Source organism: Poecilia reticulata, linkage group LG4 (assembly GCF_000633615.1).
Source record: "Poecilia reticulata strain Guanapo linkage group LG4, Guppy_female_1.0+MT, whole genome shotgun sequence".
NCBI lineage: Eukaryota > Metazoa > Chordata > Actinopteri > Cyprinodontiformes > Poeciliidae > Poecilia > Poecilia reticulata.
The window spans coordinates 13,295,721-13,317,018 of NC_024334.1; the positions used below are offsets into that span (position 1 = coordinate 13,295,721).

Below are 21,298 nucleotides of genomic sequence, written 5' to 3' on the forward strand. Positions count from 1 at the left end.
TGCCTTGCAGCAAGAAGGTTCTGGGTTCGATTCCCGGCCCCGGTCTTTCCCTGTGCATGCGTGGGTTTTCTCCAGGTACTCCGGTTTCCTCCCACAGTCCAAAAACATGACTGTCAGGTTAATTGGCCTCTCAAATTGCCCCTAGGTGTGAGTGTGTGTGTGCATGGTTGTTTGTCCTGTGTGTCTCTGTGTTGCCCTGTGACAGACTGGCGACCTGTCCAGGGTGACCCCGCCTCTCGCCCGGAACGTGAGCCTGAGATGGGCACCAGCAACCCTCCCGACCCCACTGAGGGACAAGGGTGTAAGGAAATTCTGCTCAAACCCTCATATAGCCTTGGACTGGCCCTGCATGATGAATTAAAACCGCTGTACTGTGCAGCGATGCACAACAAACGGAAGATTTAATTTAATGCTACTAATGGGGCTTTAGTAAATCTTCCATTTTGTGTCTTGAGTTTTTAATAAGAATCATAGAAACTGTTCTGGCTGCTCACGTTTGAGGGACGAGTTTTTCAGATCTCCCTGCAGCTGCGCGCATTAACTCTGGCTGACTAAGTAGACAAAGCATTTGATATGGTTTGGTGCACAGTTTAACCGTAAAAATACTACTAATAGTAATAATTAAAGCTCCGCGGAGCCTCAAGCGGCCCTCGCATCGCTCGGCCTATAGCCACGGCGGGGGATGCAGCACCGCCGCCCGCCTGCCACCGCGTACTCTCTTCAGCACTGTAAGCACGCGTCCGCCGATGAGTTCGGCATGGTTCCCTGACGACACACCGAAAATTTGATGCAGATCGGCCGATGTAGCAAGGAGATATAGCTGATGGAATGACCTAGGGGGTGCACTGCAGTCAATTTACAATTCAATGCTGTTGGGCTGTTTAGAGGTGAGCAAAGGTCATACATATCCAGTTTGGTGCCACTCGGAAGGTGCATGTGTGAGTTGGAGACAATCGTGTGCATATGGCGCCATATGACTGCCATTTGGCCACGCCCCCACGTGTCAGCCAGCATTGACAGAATTCATCATCAGGTCATTTTATGTCAGTTGGCAGAGGATTAATTCCATATGAATAACACAGTAAAAGTAAGACATACAGTAGAAAAAACAGGTGACTTCCTGTCGAAAGTGGGCGGGGCTAAGGTGATGTCACCATCTGACCATGAGAATGTGATGAGGTAGTGAGACATAGGAAGTCTGATGCAGCTGTGACCTGGTATGTGGAAGTCATGTCACTTTGTTTTATGGCGAATAGTCAAAGTTTGGCACTTAGCCACGCCCACATGCTTTGATCTACAAAAATTCCTGTGATAACTTTTGACCTTTAATGTCTCAACTCTCTGCTTACTGAGTTTGAAGTCTATCTCAAACGCTGTAGGACAGGGGTCCCCAAACTTTTTCCTGTCAGGGCCACAGAACTTTTCCCTTCTCTGGTGGGGGGCAGAGTCAGTTTGTAACAGAAAAAGTGTGACGATTGCAGGAGTGCCTAAATGTAAAAATATATTGTTTTCCAGAAAGCACAATCAAATAACCCTCCCTGGGTTTTTCACAGAAAAAATCCAGGAAGGATTGTAGTCTGTATTTTCCGAACTATGAGCCACACTGCACTATAAGCCACAACCCCAACGTTTTTTTTTAAAAACCAACATACACATATAAGCCGCAGATATCTCCAGGTTTTCCACAACGATGCAGCAGCAGCAGAGGGGAGTGGACCCCCAACATTTGAGTCATAACAGGTCAATTGAATAGCACATTTATTATGGTTGAAAAAGAAAAAGTTGCCAAGTTTACATTTAACAGAACTGATTACTAACTGTAACAATAAAAGTGCTGTTCCTTTGTGTATGCTACTAGCATGTGCTAAATCAGTGGTCCCCAACCTTTTTTTTTACCGTGGACCAGTCAAGACTTTGGGGGAGAGGGGATGAACAGTCAGATAAGGCTTCTGCATGTTAGTCTTCCCACTAAAGCCTGAATATGCCCAATATGGGTTGTCTTGGCCCTTTTATCGCAGCCTGTGGGGTTTTCCCTGACTTGGAACGAGAATACCTGTTGAATTTGACATGTAGCCAGACGTAAGAACAGAGGGGAATCCCAAACAGCTGACATATCGCGCAACTGAAAGTCCGGCGGATATCGGAGATGATATGTGGAAATGTTTATTATTAAATCTAAAGGTCATTATTATGTTTATTCAGTTAAAAATGTTAACTATGAAAAAACATATTCACCTCCAAATCATAGTGCAGCAAATAGAGTGGCTGCTCCCGTCGTCTTTTATCCACCGCCTTTTCTTTTTGTTACAACTTTTATCTCTTAAAATTAGTCCACAAACTATCACTATTGCTTCTACATCGTCATCCATGTTTGGTTACTATAAATTCCCGCCATGTTGGGGGTTTACTGGATTATCCTCTGGAATCAGAGGATAATCTGGAATCTGGAATCGAACCTGTTGTTCTTTTATCAGCTCTGTGGTCACAGAGGTTTGGAGAATCGGCCGACATTTCTTAAATCTTTACGTCTAAACCAGACTTAAGACTCACAAGCTCTACTCATCTCCTCTCGACCACTGCCCAAACGCTCTGACTCTGGTACTATGGTAACATTTTACTTTTGTGAAAATTTTAACTCACAATAATGACTAACGGGAGCCCTGARCTTGTTTCTCTGCAACGAGACGSYCCCATCTGGGAGTGATGGGAGACAATGACACCYGAAGTGTTGCTTWTATCCACAGCCTGCTTGGTCTCTACGTGGCGAAGCAGCTTGAAGCTTCATAGCCTCATTAGGAGCCGTTCGCCGCATGTTACGCAGAGCATCTTGTAATGTGAGACTCATCTACAGGTCCGGGATAAATCCATTCTCCTGTCTCTTCTCTGGGCCTTTTCCCCCTTGCAAAGAAACTTTCCAAAGACATCTGATCTGTTTCTTACTCATTTTGCTGCTTGTGGGCTCACTGTTGGCGCGCAAGTAACCGAGACTTCCAATGATTCACTTCCTGCTAAAGAGCCCCCTGGTGGTTGAAGAAAAATCCACATATAAACGGCTTATAGTCCGGAAAATACGGTAAATTAAAAAAATCTGAATGATCTCTGGTATTGTTCAGAGGGCTGGACCAAATGTGGAGGTGGGCCGGATCCGGCCCGCGGGCCGTAGTTTGGGGACCCCTGCTGTAGGAGAAGTTCGATCAGATGCGACGTCTCTGAAAAACAGGACATGGCGGATTTGATACAAAATGGCCGACTTCCTGTTGGGTGTGGACCATGGCTCCAAGAGACTTTTTAGGTAGGTCCTGACAAGATACACATGTGTACCAAGTTTCATATTTCTAGGTTAAAGCATGGCTTGGGGCTGTTTGTCCACAAGGATCGATCCTAGTGAGTTTGGTGCAGCTCCACTTGAAACTGTGGAATCGACGGCGTTACAGGTCTATTCGCGACGCCGCCGCGAACACCTACTCCATGGAAAACAAACGGATTAAGTCAAAGGGATCAGATAGCAACCGTTCAGAGTAAAACATGACACTTCCTGTTCTCAGGGGGCGTGGCCTAAGTGATGTCATCATTTTACCATTGATTATTGTTAGGGACAATAATCCCCTACAATTATTGTAGGGGATTACAATAATCCCCTACAAGTGTGTAGGAGTTATAACTCTTCCACACTCTTTTTGTGTAAGAGTTATAACAGTTTTGCGTTTCATGGCGAATAGGTGAAATTTGACCCCTGGTATGACCCCTTCAGCATGCACAAAAACTCACCGTTTTGATAACTTTGAATCGGGTATGCCTTATGAACGATCTGACCGAGTTTGAAGCCGATCGATCGAAATCCCTAGAAGGAGTTCAATCAAATGTGACTTCTGTAAACTGCCAAAATGGGGTCAAAATCGGAACTTCAATCCAAAATAGCCGACTTCCTGTCATACTTGCACTATGACATTAATTGTAAATTCTGAGTGTCTTGGGGAGCTCTACAAGTGTACGAATTTCAAGTCTCTACGATAAAGTAAGTGAATAGGTAAGCGTCTTTTGAAAGTTGCTGGGTGGCGCCCTTGAGCCGTTTGTTGTGCGATTTTTGCGACGACCTTGAAATGCGTAAATTTTCCAAGTTTGCCAAGTTTGGTGAGTTTTTAAATATGATAAAGCCTCCAAAAAGCCAATTTATTTTACGGAAGCGGAATAATCATAACAGTACAATTACAATAGGCCTTCGCAGCACTTAGCTGCTCGGGCCTAATAATACAATAATATAGAACCAGCGTGACTACGAGGCGAACGCGAAAGCTCCTCACCGTGCTGAACCTGCACGGTGATATTAGCGCTGGTTCATTAACCACTAACGCTCTGGCAAACCAGGACCATAGACATAAACTTTACAGGAAAGACAGAGCCACACGCTGAGCAGCGTGTTGAGATGTAAACGCCGTACATAATTCTGCCCACATTAAATCATTCTCAAACAGACCTGCGACTACAAGTTATTCCTGTGGTTCACATAGAGCTGTGCAACCAGAGCTAACGCGGTTCATTCTAAACTCTTACCTTGATATAGAGTTCTCCAAAGAAAAATAACTATCCACACTGGGTTGATGCAAATATATCCATACAGGGTCAGCCTGTGTCCAGTTCCGAAAGGAGGTGTGCCCTGAGGTAAACTTAATAAAGCAGCAAGGCGCCAGCTGTGTGATTAAATAAATCTGCTCTGCGAGTCAAACGCTCAGAACAGAGACACTTGTAATCCGGCTTAAATATTTATCAAAACAAAAAATTACGTTTTTTTTTTTTTTTTTCCCCCAATTTCAATTTATTAATTTTTATTATTTATTTTTTTCAATAAATCTTTCTAAAAATTAAAACAAGCGACACTTAGCTTGGCCGGGAACCTAGGAAAACATAGCTGTCCGCCAGGCTTATAATACACTGGGTAAAACCCAAACAACTATCTTTTTCTTTTCAAAGTTTTTGGGTGTAGCTTATTTTCAGGTGTGCTCAATTGTCTGGAAATGATGGTACATCTTCAGATACCCAACGGCAATCTCAGTTCTTCATTTTCCTGTCTGGCACTTACAAACTGGGATCTTTGTTTTCACTTTAAATTAATCCTAACTCTATATTTCTACCCAGTTTGGAGAGTTTCTTAGCATTTTAACATATCGATGCTTTTGCTCTTCTCCTCCCATTATATCATCAATATGCATCTTGTTTACACTTTTGTCATGTTCTCTTTTTTTAACTGGTATTTGTACTGTCCTTTTATTCCTTGTAATTCTAAACTCTTTCATGCGTCTGTATCGGTGTGAATGTCCCTTACTCCTGTTTTCCTCTCCTCCTCTTCCTCAGAGTGTGTAAATGCATTTGCCCTGGTGGTCCGTCCTCCTACCGAACAGGAGAACTTGTTGTTCAGCTTCCAGCTGGCCGGAGAGGAAATGGTTAAACGTGACTGGCTGCGTACTCTGTGTCGTCATGTTGCCAACACCATCTGCAGAGCTGATGCGGTGAGATGTCACCCCCACGAAAGCACACTCTCACACACACAAATTAAAAGAAGGAAAAATTCAGACGCACTGAGACTAGAGCAGAGCTGTAATAACTCATCACCAACTTATTTTTCCACACTTTAAAGTGAAAATGTTTTCCTCACAATCAAATTTATGTCATGTTTTTTTTTTCACCCTAATGTCAAACTGGAGAAGAAGGTATTTTAGAGCCCGTCTTGATAGTTGTGGATGAGGAAATGTTCAAGGTCAACTGCAGATTTCCGCAGATTTGGCTCTACTATTTCACTGCAAAGCAGTCTGCTGGTTCAGCTGCAGCCTCTTCAGACACAAGAAGGAGCAGAAGAACATTTTTGTGGCATTTAGTGTGTTGACTTTTGTTATGCAGGGTGAACTGTCTGTAAACATTGACAGGCGATAATGATCAGGAAACTCTTTGATTCCTTATATGTGTGAGATAAGATCATGAGTCTGGGAGCTGACAAAACAGCAACATTTTATTTAATGTTTTTCCAGTTGCATCAATAGAAGTGCTCCATTCCTTAAACTGGCTGTAGACTTTTGAATACTGTTTGAATCGTCATAGAAACAACTCAACATTATTTTTTGTGTAAATTATAATCCAGAAGACCGGACTGGCTATGTTTTTGTTGCGCTAATTGTTCAGTTTTGTTTTTTCTTTCCGTCACTGAAACATGAAGCATTCTGACTCTGGTAAATGAAACCAAGCTGCTGCACTTAGGAGAGCTGGCAGCAGGGAGCGTTGTTGTCCTCTATTCGTTGTGTCGCCCCACAGCTGCATTCCTAATTTTTTTTCACTGGGTCAGCGTTGCAGTGTGAATACCAACAAGACAGAGCTTCTCTGGTTAAAAAGCCTCTGCAGAGACAAATTTCCCTCTGGATGTGAGCTCTGCCTTGCATCCTATTGCTGCTCTGTTTCTTCCTGTTGGTTCTGCTGTAGCCATCTCCACTGATCACACTCTCCAGGTTCAGACTGATCAGATTAAGTTTAAAGTTGTGTTCATTTTTGTCTTGTAACCAGGAGGATCTGATTCAGTGCACAGAGCCAGACTCACTGCAGGTCACCACTAAGGATATGGACAGCACACTAAGCAAAGCTTCCAGAGCCATTAAGAAGACCTCAAAAAAGGTAACGGTTAATTCCCTTGACTAAAACTGGCAGCTTCTACCAAGTACACCACATACATAGGTCACAATAGGCCCATCCCTTTAATAATAAATAAAGTCTAGACATTGGATTCGAATATCTGGAGATTTTATTTTCTTTATTTAGATATTTCAAAATCTGTAATAACCGGTTTACTTGGGTCCAAAAATTGTCTTGGCATATCTGTTCCGAATGATGTTGTATGCAGCTTTAACACCATTCAGAATCTTTTTTTTTTTTTTTTTACATATTAGATATTTTAATATTACATATTAATATTTTCACCATGTTGTGACAGTGTGTCATGAGAAGTGTCGAGGTGATAGACAACACCAAGAACCCGCCTCACCACAGTGAAAAAACCCCACTGACTGTCTCCTCACTAACTACATATGAACAATGAAATTAAGTAATAGCCCTTAAATTTACCAAGATGGTCAGGCATTGCAGGTCCAACTCAGGTGTTGAGCATAGAATCAAATATTTAAATCTAAACTATGTTACAGAGAGTAAACACAATAAAAACATGCTTTATCTATGGCATTGTTCATTAAAATGGCACATTTCTTATGTATTAAAATTAAATACAATAGGTACACTTAATGATATTGTATTAGCGATTAGGTAATGCATTCAGCAAGTACTTTTACTTTTAATAAAGTATTTTTAAAAGCCAGTAGTTTTTTACTTTTAAAAAAGTACTGGCTTGATGGGATTTAAAGTAAAATCTTAATGTGGTACTTTTACTTTTATGTGAGTACATTTTTGTTTGTGTATTTGTACTTTTACTTAAGTAAATTTTTTGAGTACTTTCTCCACTGCTGATTAGGTGGCGAAATAAATCTGTGGTTCAACCTTTTGTGGCAATAGTTTGATAACATGTTCAGCAAATTACCTCATTTTGTACGACATCCTCCATATAAAATCCAAACCACTGCCAAATTATTGATCCAGCGGTGTTTCTCTTCGGAACTAGACTAGTTCATCTGATTCCTCTTCAGTTATCGTCTCATTCACAGCTCGCCTCAAACTCCCGCTGTCACCATGTTGTTCAGTTTTCTCTGCACAGCTTGATCTGTAGAAAATTTACGGGTTGGGAGGGGCGAGGGACAAGTGATGCCTTCATAGGGTGTCGGATAAACCGTACTCGCAGTGAATTTGACGGCGAAAGTTTATCATTTGAGCGATAATTTATACTCGATGGTTGCGATATAACCATTTCAACTATCGTAAATTGAAAATTTCGGAATACATCGAGTATACTCGATATATCCCCCAGCCCTACTCTGAACCATCTTTTTTCTTTTTCTCTTGAAACCCAAACAGAGTCTGTTCTCCTGGGCTTCTAAGGAGAACAGCTTAAATGAAGCTCTTGGTCCATTTTAATAGATAACTTCACAAATGTTGTATCATGAGCTGTTATGCTAAGTGTCCACATCTGTGGTGAACACATATATGAAAAGTATTTTTATCTGTTATGATTTGTTTTTTTGTTTTTGTAGACTTAATCGAGTCTGAGAGCAAATGGGGAAGGAGCATTGGTGTAGGGAGGTTGTGGATTGAAAGTTATTTTGTCCAAATTTACTGCTTCATTTTTTGACATTGGGCCACTGTGAAAGAAAGAAGCCATTACTCCAGAAGCAACATAAAACGTAGCCTATAAACTACATACATCAGTTCTGTCAGCGGGAATGATCCAGAATTCCAGCAAGCTGTTCTGAGAAACTTCTGGAAGAAAACTTTTGTCTGATTGGCCAATCAATTGATCGTCCCGGATTTTCTTAATTTTTTGGTAAACAGTGATTGGCCGATCTTATCTACCAAACAAAGGTTTGAAAATCAGCCCCCCCACCCACCAGGGTACCTCTGCACTGCACCTCTGCACGGTTAGCAGTCGCCCTACTGTTGCCAACTTAGCAACTTTGATGATGTATATAAAAATATCGGTATCAGCCAACGTTGGAATCATCAGGTTTCGATGATTAAAGATCACTGATCCACCAGAAACTTCAATCGGTGCACCTGTAGTCGTAAGAACTTCATAGAACCATGACCCAAACTAGTTTTTTGTTGGTTTCTTCATGATGAAATTAGCCACCATGTTACTTTTAAGAAAACTAACAGACATGTCTTAAAAACATAAACGCATAACTTGTTTGTTGTTCCATTTAGGTAACAAGGGCGTTTTCTTTCACTAAGACTCCCAAGCGTGTCCTCCAGAGGGCCTTCTTGGCCAACACCACTCCAGATGAGAAAAGTCAGAGCCTGAGCTGTGAGAACCGGGTCTGCAGCAGCTCAACGTTGGCTGTAAGTCTAATTTATTTTTATTGGTCTGTCGTACGATGGCTTTCCTACTGACAGACTTTGTGCACATGGCATTCTTTTTATTTAAAATATGTGTCATGTTTGAACATGAACACAGTTCTGATGTGATTTCTGTTCTGACTAAATAGGGACCAATCTGTGGCTTTGTTTTTGCTGGGCTTGCCTGACACTTAGAGATATTTTGATCTTAGAGATCAAAATAATATGGTGAGTTGCAGGGACGCGGTAAAGGGGTGAAAAGTGATGACGATTCTAGGAGCCCTGACCAGCAGGGGGCCCTCCACAATTTAATTATTTATATTTTGTTCATAGACATAAAATTAAAAAAATGGAGCCCTGTCAAATACAAAATTAATCATATTGTATTTTCAGAGATTGTTTTTAGCAGTTAAAATGTAATGTTGCCCCTCCCAGACCAAAAAAACACATCCGTTTTTGCCCTGAACCCCCTATCTGCGTTAAACCCCTATCTACAGAAGCTCTAACCCATGTCCCTCCTGACCCATCCTCCCCTGAGTGAAATTAAAGCTGCAGAATGTCACTTTGATATAAAAATTTTTTTTCACATATTTTTTAAAACTGTCTATGTTGTGACAGTATGATATGAGACGTAATCTGTGAAAAATCTATTTCCTCTGCCTTCTCCCAGTGCTAGAAACAACCAGTCAGAGGCAGGAGAGTTTTAGTGCTGTCAATCACAATCTCATGTGATGCTGCTCATCCTTCCTCCCCCTCGATTTGTGCCGTGCTGCAGCTAGCATAGCACAGAGCTGTGCAGATTCAAACTGACTGCTCAGTTTAGCTTGCATAGCTACCAATGACTGCAGATAAACGGTTTCTTGTAAATGATAAGTTGTTTCTCCCCCATTAGCACATTTAGCAGTGAGTGAATGAAGTTGATTGACAGTGCTAAGGGCGTCCTACTAGTTCTGATTGGTTGTTTTGGTCAGAATGGTGTATTACTTTAGTTAGTAGTAGTAATTCAGGAAGGAGATGGAGGAGATTGATTGTTTTAACAGATTATCTATCTCATAACAAACTGCTACGATATCATGACAACTTTAACAAATATGGAGAAAACATATTTTTTATTAAAGTTATGTACTGCAGCWTGAATAAAATGCAACTACATATCATTTTTAGAAGTCTGGATTGCTTTATGTGTAGTTGCATGTTGCTTTTGACTGTTGCTCATGGGGAGAGGCATTTCAGTAATCTAAAACTAATAGAAAAAATTTATGCAACCTACTTGCATACTGGATGTGGACTGTTGGATGTTAAATTCATGAGCAGTAAATATTGTGCTAATTATCAGTATTGAACCAAAGAAAGCAAGGCAGATGCAAGCCTTTAAAATTGTGACGCATTTTATAGACCAGGTGCATTACTCAAGACCAGGTCAAATAGACTCAAAAAATTGTAACACCAGCTGCACAGGAGGGCCCAATAAAAATTTTTGTCAGGGGGCCCAAGATTTCTGGCAGTGCCCCTGTTGAGTTGTTCCTCTTCATGGAACTGATTACAAAGTAAATCTTGATTCTTAGTTTTTAGTGTGTTAGCAGTTATGTTTTAGGCAAATCAAGCCGTTTCCTAACATTGGGACTTTGTTCCTCAAACTAGATAGCTGCTCTTGATTCATGAGAACGGACCTCTGCTTTTTGTGTTGCCACAAGAGGCTGTCTGCTGTGTTTTGGTTTTTGCTATATTTCCTGTGTGTACATATGAGAAGATGAAACCTAATGAATCAAACTTCATACAAACTCTGAGACAGTCATTCCTCCTGATCAGTTTTTTTTCCTACTGATGGTAATGGATACTGTGCCTCTCCATTTCCACTCTCAAGAAGCTGGACTCTCTCAGCAGTGAATGTGAATTGGCTCTCCTCTGATAAACTATTGTTTCTAAATCCAAATGATGGCCTGAAGTAGGAACAAGATAGTGGCACATCATCACTTAGGATTCTACAACATTGTTTCAACACTTTTCTGATGCTCTTTCTGTCAGAAATATGTTAGCAGTTTGTGGTCCTCCTTGAGTATCATGTCTAATCAGTCTATGTTTATTGGATAGCTCAACAGGAAGGGAAAGCACCCAACTGCTCTGCTACCATACTGGCACAAAGCGGCTGATACCTAAATAATTTACTCATGCTCCTTTCATTCCTGGTATACTACATGCATATTGCATGCTTTGATATTCCAATGATAGACTTGCGCTACATTGTGCAGCTCTAATTGAAAGCATTTATGGAGGAATATGTTCCTAAAAATGTTTCAAAAATATCCAGTCCCTAAATAGTTCTGATACTCCCTGTATGTAGGACAATCCTAATGTCCTACAAACATCACGATGTCCAAACCACCTTAATTAGTTTTACTTCTGCTGTTAAAAAATATATTTTTGTTATTTCTTCTAGAACTGTCAGTGAAACAACCTTTAGGGAACATAATCCTGCCTCTCACTCAAAGTATTAGAGCAGTACTAAAATTTACTAGAAATCCTACAAAATAATGAAGCTCAAACCGCCTCCAGGTCTGACAGAACAGTGGCACTTTGATGAGATGATATACCTTCAGCAAACTCCCTCTGTAACTTTCAAGTAAACACAAAAACAGATCTTTAACAGTAGCAGAACATATTAGATACTTTCACCATATATTTTTGTCCAAGAATGTCTTTCTTTTTAAAGACATTTAAAAAGAAGAATACATAGTTATTTAAATATCTTAGCATTTTGCTGCTTTATGGTTTTTTTTTTTATATTGTCAGTTATACATTTTCTCTTGTTGTACAGCAAAATGTGTCATCAAGACCAGGGCTTAGCCTGAAATGTTCTCTTGCTTTGATAGTGCCTTATTGGATCACAACTTAACCACAGCTGGACTACATAAGTCAAGACTTACAAAAAACAGACCAAGATATGTCAGAGGCTGCTTAGCTTAGCTATGCTAGTAGACAATCTTTTTCCCCCCCTCGTCTGAGGTGGCGCTACACCAAGAACAACTTCAGGAGCTGACAAGAAGACCTCTGAAGAAGACACTGGAAAAGTGTGAGATTGTAGCGGTTGTAGGATTTCTCTTGTTTTTGACTAAAAACTACTAGCTGTTTCTCCTGCTAGTTCTAGACACACGTTTGTTATGGTTTTATTTACCCAGAATGCCCTGCAGTGTAGCCCATTGTCTGCTTTTGGAGCGGTCTCCGATCGACTTGGCATTCACATATGCTTTTGAACCGCACCAGAGKTTATTTCAACTGAACCAAGACCTAGGTAGAATGAACCCTTACATTTGGAAGATTTACATACAACTATTGATTTTGTGGACTTGACGTTAGGTTGCACTACAGGGTAAGTCTGTAAAGAGAGTGATGTTTTGATCAGGTAATTCATGTAAAAGACATTTTGACACCCATCAGAAGTGATAAAATCCCTCATGGACCATGTTTGTACGAACAACTGTTCATTTGACAGACTCTCAGGCCGTTGGGGCAGCTAGTGAGAAATTGTGCATCAAAGTGGAGAAAAAAAGGGGACATCAGTGATGGCAGGGAGATGCTCACAACACATTGAAAGCTGATAGACTACAGCAGCAGCAGACCCTACTGGCTAACACGCTTGTCAGTTTGGAGTCGGTGCAGCCCTAGTTTGGGGGAATGTTTCCAACACTTGGTTGAGTGTATGGCACAAATGAGGAGAATCTCATGAGGTGTCCAGTGAGCACAATTCCTTTATCAACTCTGATGATTTCCAGTACCAGAGGTGTTTCATAGTGGGGTAATGTTGCCCTTTAACACAAGTTTTCAGAAACACTGATGGATGTTTAGCTCCTCTTAATTTCTCCAGTTCTGCTCAGCTATGAGTATGGGGGAAGTTGAGATGAAACAAAAGAAGACCCACTTGGCGTTTTGGGGTATGAAAAGATCTCCTTGGTGTGGGACGACATGCAGGATCCTGGTAGATTCAGTAGAGTCTGAACTTGCAGATCAGGAAGGTTTGCAGCACAGTTGGGACAAAATCAATATTAGAAAGATGTTATTGAACGTGTCTGGTGTGTTTATCTGCTGTATCTTAAAGCTTGATTCCATGAATCCACTGCCCTGAAGCTGTTCATGAAAGTTTTGAAAAGTTGTGCTTGTTTGGGAGAAAACAAGCTCAACTATCTGAAAGATGCAAAATATTACTATCAAACTATAGATTGAAAACTCTTTAAAAATGTATATTTTACAATTGAAATGTTTTGTGGGACTTGAATGGTTTTTTACTAATTTCTCTTTTTGATGTTGTGGCTGTTCCTTTCATGTCCCAACCTGTTCTCCGTGTGTCTTCCTTCTGTTGAGCACCTCAGATGCCCCGTTCTGCTTCCACGTTCAGTCTGAACAAATCTACCAAAAACAGTGCTGTGGTTCAGCGCTCTAACTCTTTGGATCATGCCCCTGTCAAACCTAGAATCCCTGTATGTATACGTAGCCCCTGCACTCCAGCCAAAATACACTCCTCCTACAGCGCATCAGACTCCTCTGGTGGTCCTGAACTCAAATACAGCTCTGTCATCCAAGAATACAAGTCCACCTCTCATTCTGTACCAACGATTCAACCCAAGTCAATCCCACAGAAATCCATCTTCACACGAATTGGTCATGGCTCCCCTCATCTTAAAAATATCCAACCACAGTCTGGCCAGGATCTGTCCAGACGTCTTGCCTCTGGAGGTTTTCAGCCAAGAAGCCCAGATCCTCAGCCTGTTACCTTGAATACCAGGACCTTTTCTGAGTCGTGCCTGGATCCTCAAGTGGAGCCACAGTCTGCTGTACTGACCAGTCCTCGTAGAGAGATGCTGATCTAAACCGCCGCTGATGTTATTCCTGCAGTCCCATGTGAGCAAAGTTTACCTGTTGTCTGGTCTACTCTAAGGGTTCACCAATACTGGTTATAATGTAGGGTTCAACTTCACTCAGTGGTGTGTTCTGTTTGACACTAACAAAACAAATGGCACTGGTGATATCTTAGACCAAGATCAACTCCTTAGAAGCTAAGACCCTGCATCAGTAAGAGTTCAGAACAAGGATCTCCTCAGCTACACAACATCTTCAAAGGATGTCTCTGAAAACTGGCAGAGATTCAGAAGCGGGGCAGAGATTTTAAGGGTTGATTTGGACAAATGTTTCCAACGAATCAGTCTGGTCATCTAACTGATGGTGGTGGTAATAATCACAACATGTTATTTGTGAAGCTTTGTTGAATACAAAAATGGGATTAACCACTTTTAAACTTAGACAAAACTTTCCATTGACAGTTTTTTCCCAATATCTTCTACATCATGGTGACAAAGCTCTTCAAGTCAAACTAGTGTATTTTCCTTTTTTGTGCTTTAATAGAGGATTGTAACATTACTACAACAGTTGTTCCTGAAGAATTAGGATTGAAGTAATCTTTTAATTTCTTAAACGTGTTTCTTCTAAGTGGAATTAACATTAACACTATGGAGTGGCCCAGCCAGAGTCTTCTACAGAAGCTAAAGATTAGGGGAATGGCTGGGAGGCCTTCCAGAGGTAAAACGTCCTTGGTTTTATCTTTTGAAAGTGCTGGTCTAAATTTTTTTTTATTGGGAATAAATATCCTGATTGACTGGAAATCACTTTAAAATTATAACGGCCAGGCATGAAGAACTTTGGTCTTTACTGATTAGGAATAGAGTGGCTTTAGAAAATATAGAAATTCCTTACTTCAGGGATCCTACTTTATCAAGCTTATGTATGTTTATGTATGTGCCTTTCCATCTATCCCGCCGTCTGCTCTTCTGTCCTTTCTTCTTCCCTGGCATTGTTGTAGAACGTCTGTTATAAAAGGAATGTGAACTTTCAAATTGATATTATAAAAAAATCTGCAAAAAAATGGAAACATGAATCTGAAATAGATGTGAATTTAAGACATTTGAAAAACATGGAGATTTTTGGACGACTGAACTTTCTGCATACTGTTGAGTTGATGTAAAAGGAATTGGTTAGTTGTGTTTCTCTCTACATTGCTTCTTGTTTATCTTTTGAAATGACAAATAACACCGCCAGAGACCACCAGAGCAGCACATTCATAGGATAAAATCAGAGGTGGGCGGGTCAATCCAAAATATGAACATCGATACCAAATCAGTATAAGATTGATACGTTATATTCAGATTCCCTCTTGAAGTTTCATAGGTTCCAAATAGATTTTTATTTGCTCTCAAATATGAATGTGCAATATATATGATATATGGTAGAAATAATAGAAATTTGACATATGAAAGAGATCTGCAGTCTACTAGCCAACCACAGTAATGCTTGTTGATGACATAACTGGCCGGCATCAATACAGAGCAAGTGGGAAGCAGTGTGGCTGATAGCGCCACACTGCTGATAGCGCAGTGTATCAGTAGAGAGAGCTTGTTAAAAAGGCTGGTGCAAATACATAAAATATCTGGTCCTAGTTCAAGTTTATCCTCTGGTGGTCTTGGCACGGCTCTTAGAAGGAGCACTGCAGATGTTGTTATTACGCAATAGTCAGCCACACCCCTACCTCTTCTCAAACTCCTGCTGACTGACTACTGACCAGCTCTTCGTCTAACGAGTCCGTGAAGCCTCTACCTCCTGAGTATTACCACAGATGAGTTTATAGAGGGTATTCTGTTTAAGCTGGAAGCGAGAAAGATGCGTCTAGACTCTAACTACCTTCAGATCCTGAGATTATGACCTTTTACAGTTAATGGATCGGACATCCAAATAGCCCGTGGTAGCCCGACTCCAGAAACCACCCCAGTTAACGGTAGCTCTTTCTCTATCAATAACACACTTGTTACAGTCTAGATCATTTTAGAGACTCTGCCCGAGTCCCAAGGTCATTATTTATCATAACTAAAGAAACGTCTGAAGCCCCCCATTTCACTAGGATCATGAACATTGATTTTATGTTAACCAGAAGAATTGTTATCCCTGTGACTTAATTAATTTAACTGTCCAAAAAACATCAAGTAGACTTTAATATTTTATTAGCAAGCTTTAGCGGGGAAAATAACATACAGCTACTTCAATCAAAATCAGAAGATCAAAATATAAAAGAATTTTAGAAAACACACTTCCCTCTAGTCCCTATACTGTGTCACTAAACTTTAAGAGAGGCTTTGAGATGCAGTTCCACTCTTTCCCAGATGCTGAGTTGATCTTGGCAGTAGAAAACTCTAAATTCCATGGTCAGGGACCCATCTTGCCGTAGCAGAGTCCTTTTTCAGAATAAATCCAAAGTTGAACTGGTGAATRTTCTTCATGARCTCAGTTCTTTATCCATAGGTGATCTTTGTCTATCCCCCATGTTCACTGCAGCATCGTTGAGATGTTTCTTGGGTTGAGAGTTAGGCAGATGKCGAATCAGAACCCYGGGTTGTAGATTATCGGATCTTGTTCCTTTCTAGAGCAGCGTGAAGTTTTCAGTATRGCCCCAATCTTGATCCTRCATCTTCTTATGGACTTGCCTCGATCGCTGCTGGAACAAAGAACCCCGTTCTTCTCCTGCCTCTACCTTTTATACTCTCAGTATTCCAGCCATGTGCGCCTCTGTGACTTACACAACCATCTACTTCTACATCTTGGTTGCGCTTACACAATCTCCCGTTGGACCATTGCATCAGCCACTTTGGCTAACTTCCTCTTTCAACATCTGGGGCTTTCGCTTATTTCACAATCCCACTTCCTGGTTTTTCCATTCTCTCATCTTTTCTTCTCACGCAGCCTCTCACATTGTGACACAGTATTAAGACATCTCATCTAACTTCATTTATAATTTCTCACATTTACTTCTTTAAATCAGGTTCACATATTTCATTACATTGATTGGCGGTACATTATTAAAATGAGGATTACACTATTTTTAATGACCTCAAATCATGATACTGAGTTTCTTGTTTTTTCTGGGTTTCTATCACAATACAGATTATATAAGTTTCATTACAACAAAGGTTATATAAGTTTCAATCAACATTAAATCATAATTCTAGATTACTTGTTGCCTCTGGGCTTCTATAATCTGTTTTCTGTGTGTCCTGGAAAGATCTCAATCAGTTCCAACCAGGTTTCACGACAATGTCCAGGTGAGACAGTCAGGACACGGGGGTTAAATGCGCAGGCGAAGTAAGCGTGAAATCGCCTGGACGTGCACAAGGTAAAGCGTCTCTTAACCCTCCTGCGGTCTTAGCGCAATACTCAGTAGGAGCACAGCAAATATCACGGTCGGACAGTGAAGAAACACCTTGGAGCGGGGTGACGGTCTGACTGTCTTTCCAAAACCAACACACAAAACAACCAAAAAGTTTTTTGTGCCCCGTTAATTATTTTTTTTTTTTTGCAGGATTGCGCACAGGGAAAAAAAAAAAAAAACTGGTGGGGTTTAAATGACCCCATCTCTTTAGACTGCCGGAGGGTTAAACTGTAAAACCAGGAGCAGAAAAATGTAATCTGCAAAGTGTGTGGAAGAGAGGAATACAAGCAATTTGTTTTACCAGCTTAAAATGAAGCATGGGCTAGAAGTCCAGCAATGCCGTGCTATGCAGTCGGTGATAAGGTCCAGGCACAACATCGGAAAAAAAAGCAGAATTCAATGCAGAAGCATCCAAATTCTGTTTGAACAAAGTAATTAATAGAAATACAGAAAAAGACACCTAATGGTAAACATAAAAAGTATTCGTAGTGGCAATACTGATCTTATATTTATCTATTGGACCTGAATATGCAGTATTACACCCCTCTAGCAAAAATTATTACATGCAAGTCACACTATCAGATTTCAAAGAACTGAACTCCTATTCTTGGCAAATAACTCTTTTTAATAACCTAAATCTATTAGCAGCAAATATGGGGAAAAATATTAGATTTCTATTTCTTTTTGTCCATGCTTCTATTAATGAGGTGTTTTTTGTTTTTGTTTGTTTGTTTGAAGGCGCACCACTCCCCCTCCATGGTCAACCTGCCAACCATGTTTGAGAGGAAGTACCACACATTCTCCCGGTCATCCACCCATCTCTTCTGATATGTCACTGGTTGGTGAACCAGCTTCCTCCACCGCCAAGATAAACTCAGAAAATGTGTTTTCTGGTTAAATCAGCAGTAGTCTCAGGACCAGCTCTGAACAGTCTTTCCACATGCAGGAAATGTGACAGTATTTTGGAGAAGGAATCTGCAGAAAGGACTTACTGATTTTTGCCAGTATCAGAATTGTCCTGTTTCCGTAGCAGAATGAAGACGATGCACCAGTTGTTTTTCATCTTGATGCAGGTTCTGAAGCCCAGCCCATGGATGTGGCTGGTATTACGAACTCCTAGCTAGAATGGCATGTTGTCATGCTGAGGTTCACTGTACACTGAAAAAAGCTATTTTGCTGATGTCCTGCATTATCAAGGACCACTTCTGTTCATCTGATTGGTCAGTTCACATATTGTTGACATGCTGCAGTTAAATATCCTCCATGACTAACATTACTTGCTTTTTTGACACATTGACAGTAACTGTAGAGCAAGAGTACATAGTAGTTCATCTGTCCCTCATTGTCTCTGGACTCCAACATGTTTGCTAATGTTATTGTAATGAGGCTTTTCTAACCAATTAATGTTCAGCTCTTCCTGTAATAACAAAGTTTGATTTTCACAAACGTCTAAACTGACATGTTTTTAGTGGGAAGAGGTGTTTTTACCTTTATTTTCTGCATGTAAACTGTCATTGTTTACAGTTTATATAAAACTAATCACAAGGTTGGGAAGAATAAAAGCATTTTAGTCTGCTTCTATGTATACCCATTATTGTCTGCAATGTGTGGGCATAGGGGTGTTGTATCAGTGTACATATTTATTTTCTTCATGAAGTTAGACTGTGGCCAATCTTTTTATTGCTATTTATGTTCATTCTCATTTTGTCTGTCATTATGTTTTAATGTTTGTCACTCGTTATTTTATCTCTTTATTAAATGCACTTAAACTTGGTTATGTATATGTCTTTTATGAACAAACTAAAAAATACTCAATTTTAATTTGTTGGGTTGACGACTAAATTTAGCAAGTCAGTGGCATTCAAATAAATGTTTCTTCTCTTTGCTGGAAAAATGTTTTTAAATGTATATAAGTGCTGAAATTTTAAATTAATTATTTAAATAATGGAAAACATTTAAGTGAACCTCCACTTCACCTAAAGCAGTGTTTCTCAATCTTTTTTGGGCCAGCGCCCCCCTTTCCATTGTCCACCGCCCCATCAAAGAAAATGTAGGCTACTTGCACTGAATATTATTTTATGATTAATATTACTATCACTATTGTTGCTGTCTTGATTTTTATTGTTTCAGAGTTTACCATCAAAAATCCTTAAAAGAAAAACACATTACTGAATTATTAGTTTCCCAAAGAACAAAAAAGCCATGGGAATAAAAATTAATTTTTAAGATGTCTAAGAAAAATACAAATGACATTCAACTTGAAATCGGTAGGCCTAAGAGTGAAAAAAAAATCTTTTGTGCCTTTTCTGATGTTGGTTGCTAAATTTAGCACAAAATGGCCAAATAAGTTGCATAGCAATAGCAATTTAAACTTTGAACTATTTGCAAAAAGACTGAGCTCTGTAACATTAATAGTTTTATCAATCATAACTCTTCTTCTCTTCAGTGTTTGTCAGGTTCTGGTGGTGCAACTCTGTGCTGCCTTCAGGGGAATGGGACATCAGAGTATCATCTATAAAATTTCGCCCACATGGCGTTTACTGTGCAAACCAGAGCTTTCAGTGGAAAAACTAAAGTTCCAGATCCGTTTAAAGCCATAGAAATATGAGACGGAACCATGGATATTTTTCAACAGACTTGTTTGTTGTACAGAAATTTAGAACAAAGCTTTTTTTAATAAAATCCTAATGAGTCAAATTGAAAGTATTATGGAGTCACTTAACAGCATCATGACATTAACACTGACATGAAAAATATCGAACAAATGTATAAAATAAAATCTAGCTCGCCGAAGGGGGTAAAAAAAAAAAAATAAGACGCGCACGTTGCTCATCGATGTGCGCATGCGCATTACCACAAGGTAGGATGAATTTAAGGGTAGCACAGATAAACGGAACACCCGTTAATAGGACGGAGCAACGAACTAGATGTGAATCGGCATAAAAACAGAATCAGACGCCGTTTCACGCTGAACAGTGAAAGAGCTCATAGTGGCAGATCAGGTGAAACTCATGTTGAGGCTGCGCAGCGCAGCAGTGAATGACATAATGAGTGAAGAGCTTAAAAACGGGAAACAAATTAACAACCAACCAGTGATGGCAAAGTAACTTTAATCGGATTACTGATTACTCCTTGAAAAGGTAACTGATTACTGATTACTTAATTTAGAAGGTAACCAAGTTACATTAAAATTAACTTTTTTTAGTTACTTTCACTGCTAGCAACGCTCCGCCACCTGTGAAAATTACATTGAGCTTTGCCAATACTTAATTGTAAGCTATTTTATAATGGTAACATCAACAATGTGTCTCCACTTATAAGGTTGAACTGAAGGGGAGATGGTTTAATGCTTACAACAGTACAAAAAAACGTAGTAATTTGTGTGTGTTTTTGTGTGTTCCACTATTGTCTGGAAAACTCTAGAAGGATTTTAAAGTCCCCACCTTTTCCCCAGCCTCCAGGTTCTGCTACAGCCCTGCGTTTGGCGTCAGAGCGCAGCGCACAGATCTCCTCCTGCGGCTCCACAATTCAGATGTCCCGCTGCACAGATTGGTGACACTTAATGATTACAATGGCGTTTAGTTGCACAACTTTACGGACTCGTTCATTCGTGACTGTTTTCACGTTTATTGCATTGTTCAGTCTCGATGTTTGCAGTTTGCAGAAATTATGGAATAAAACTAACTGGATGTCAGACAAATTCTGGGATTTATTATGAGTCTCTTTGCGTATTTCCAAGAAACTTCATGTTCAAAAACGAGCCCAAAAAGACGCAACCCGGGACTCATTAAATTTCCAAGCGACTTTTAAAAAAGAAACAAGCCCAAAGTCACTTATAATCGTCAGACTGGCGACAGAAACTGAAAATAGTTCCTGTTTTTCTAGCAACAAAATGCGCATCTGACATCTCCCTCCATTGCTTACATTTCTGTCGCTGCTGATGTCGCATAAACGGTGATCACTCGACCGCACGCATAGATTAAATTAAATTCCAAAAGAAGATAGTAACGCAAAGTGATTTCGATAAGTAAATGTAGTCTGACTACTGAATTTGAAATAGCAACGAGTTAGATTTTTAAA

General features: G+C 40.1%; 1 protein-coding gene across 7 annotated transcripts in view; it reads left to right on the top strand.

The window, feature by feature from the left end:
• The window catches only part of ect2 (epithelial cell transforming 2), a 51,474-nt gene extending 32,483 nt beyond the window's left edge, over positions 1-18,991 (top strand). For 4 of the 7 annotated variants that reach the window (XM_008407826.1, XM_008407827.1, XM_008407829.1 and 1 more), the window contains 5 exons: positions 5,350-5,504; positions 6,547-6,654; positions 8,845-8,979; positions 13,341-13,869; positions 17,957-18,046. In XM_008407826.1, coding sequence (XP_008406048.1) covers positions 5,350-5,504; positions 6,547-6,654; positions 8,845-8,979; positions 13,341-13,838 — 896 coding nt within the window. In that variant the 3' untranslated portion in view covers positions 13,839-13,869; positions 17,957-18,046. Of the gene's footprint in view, positions 1-5,349; positions 5,505-6,546; positions 6,655-8,842; positions 8,980-13,340; positions 13,870-17,956 lie in introns of those variants that run through there. The other 3 variants (XM_008407831.1, XM_008407833.2, XM_008407832.2) reach the window with 2 other exon arrangements.
• Positions 18,992-21,298: the final 2,307 nt, after the last annotated feature.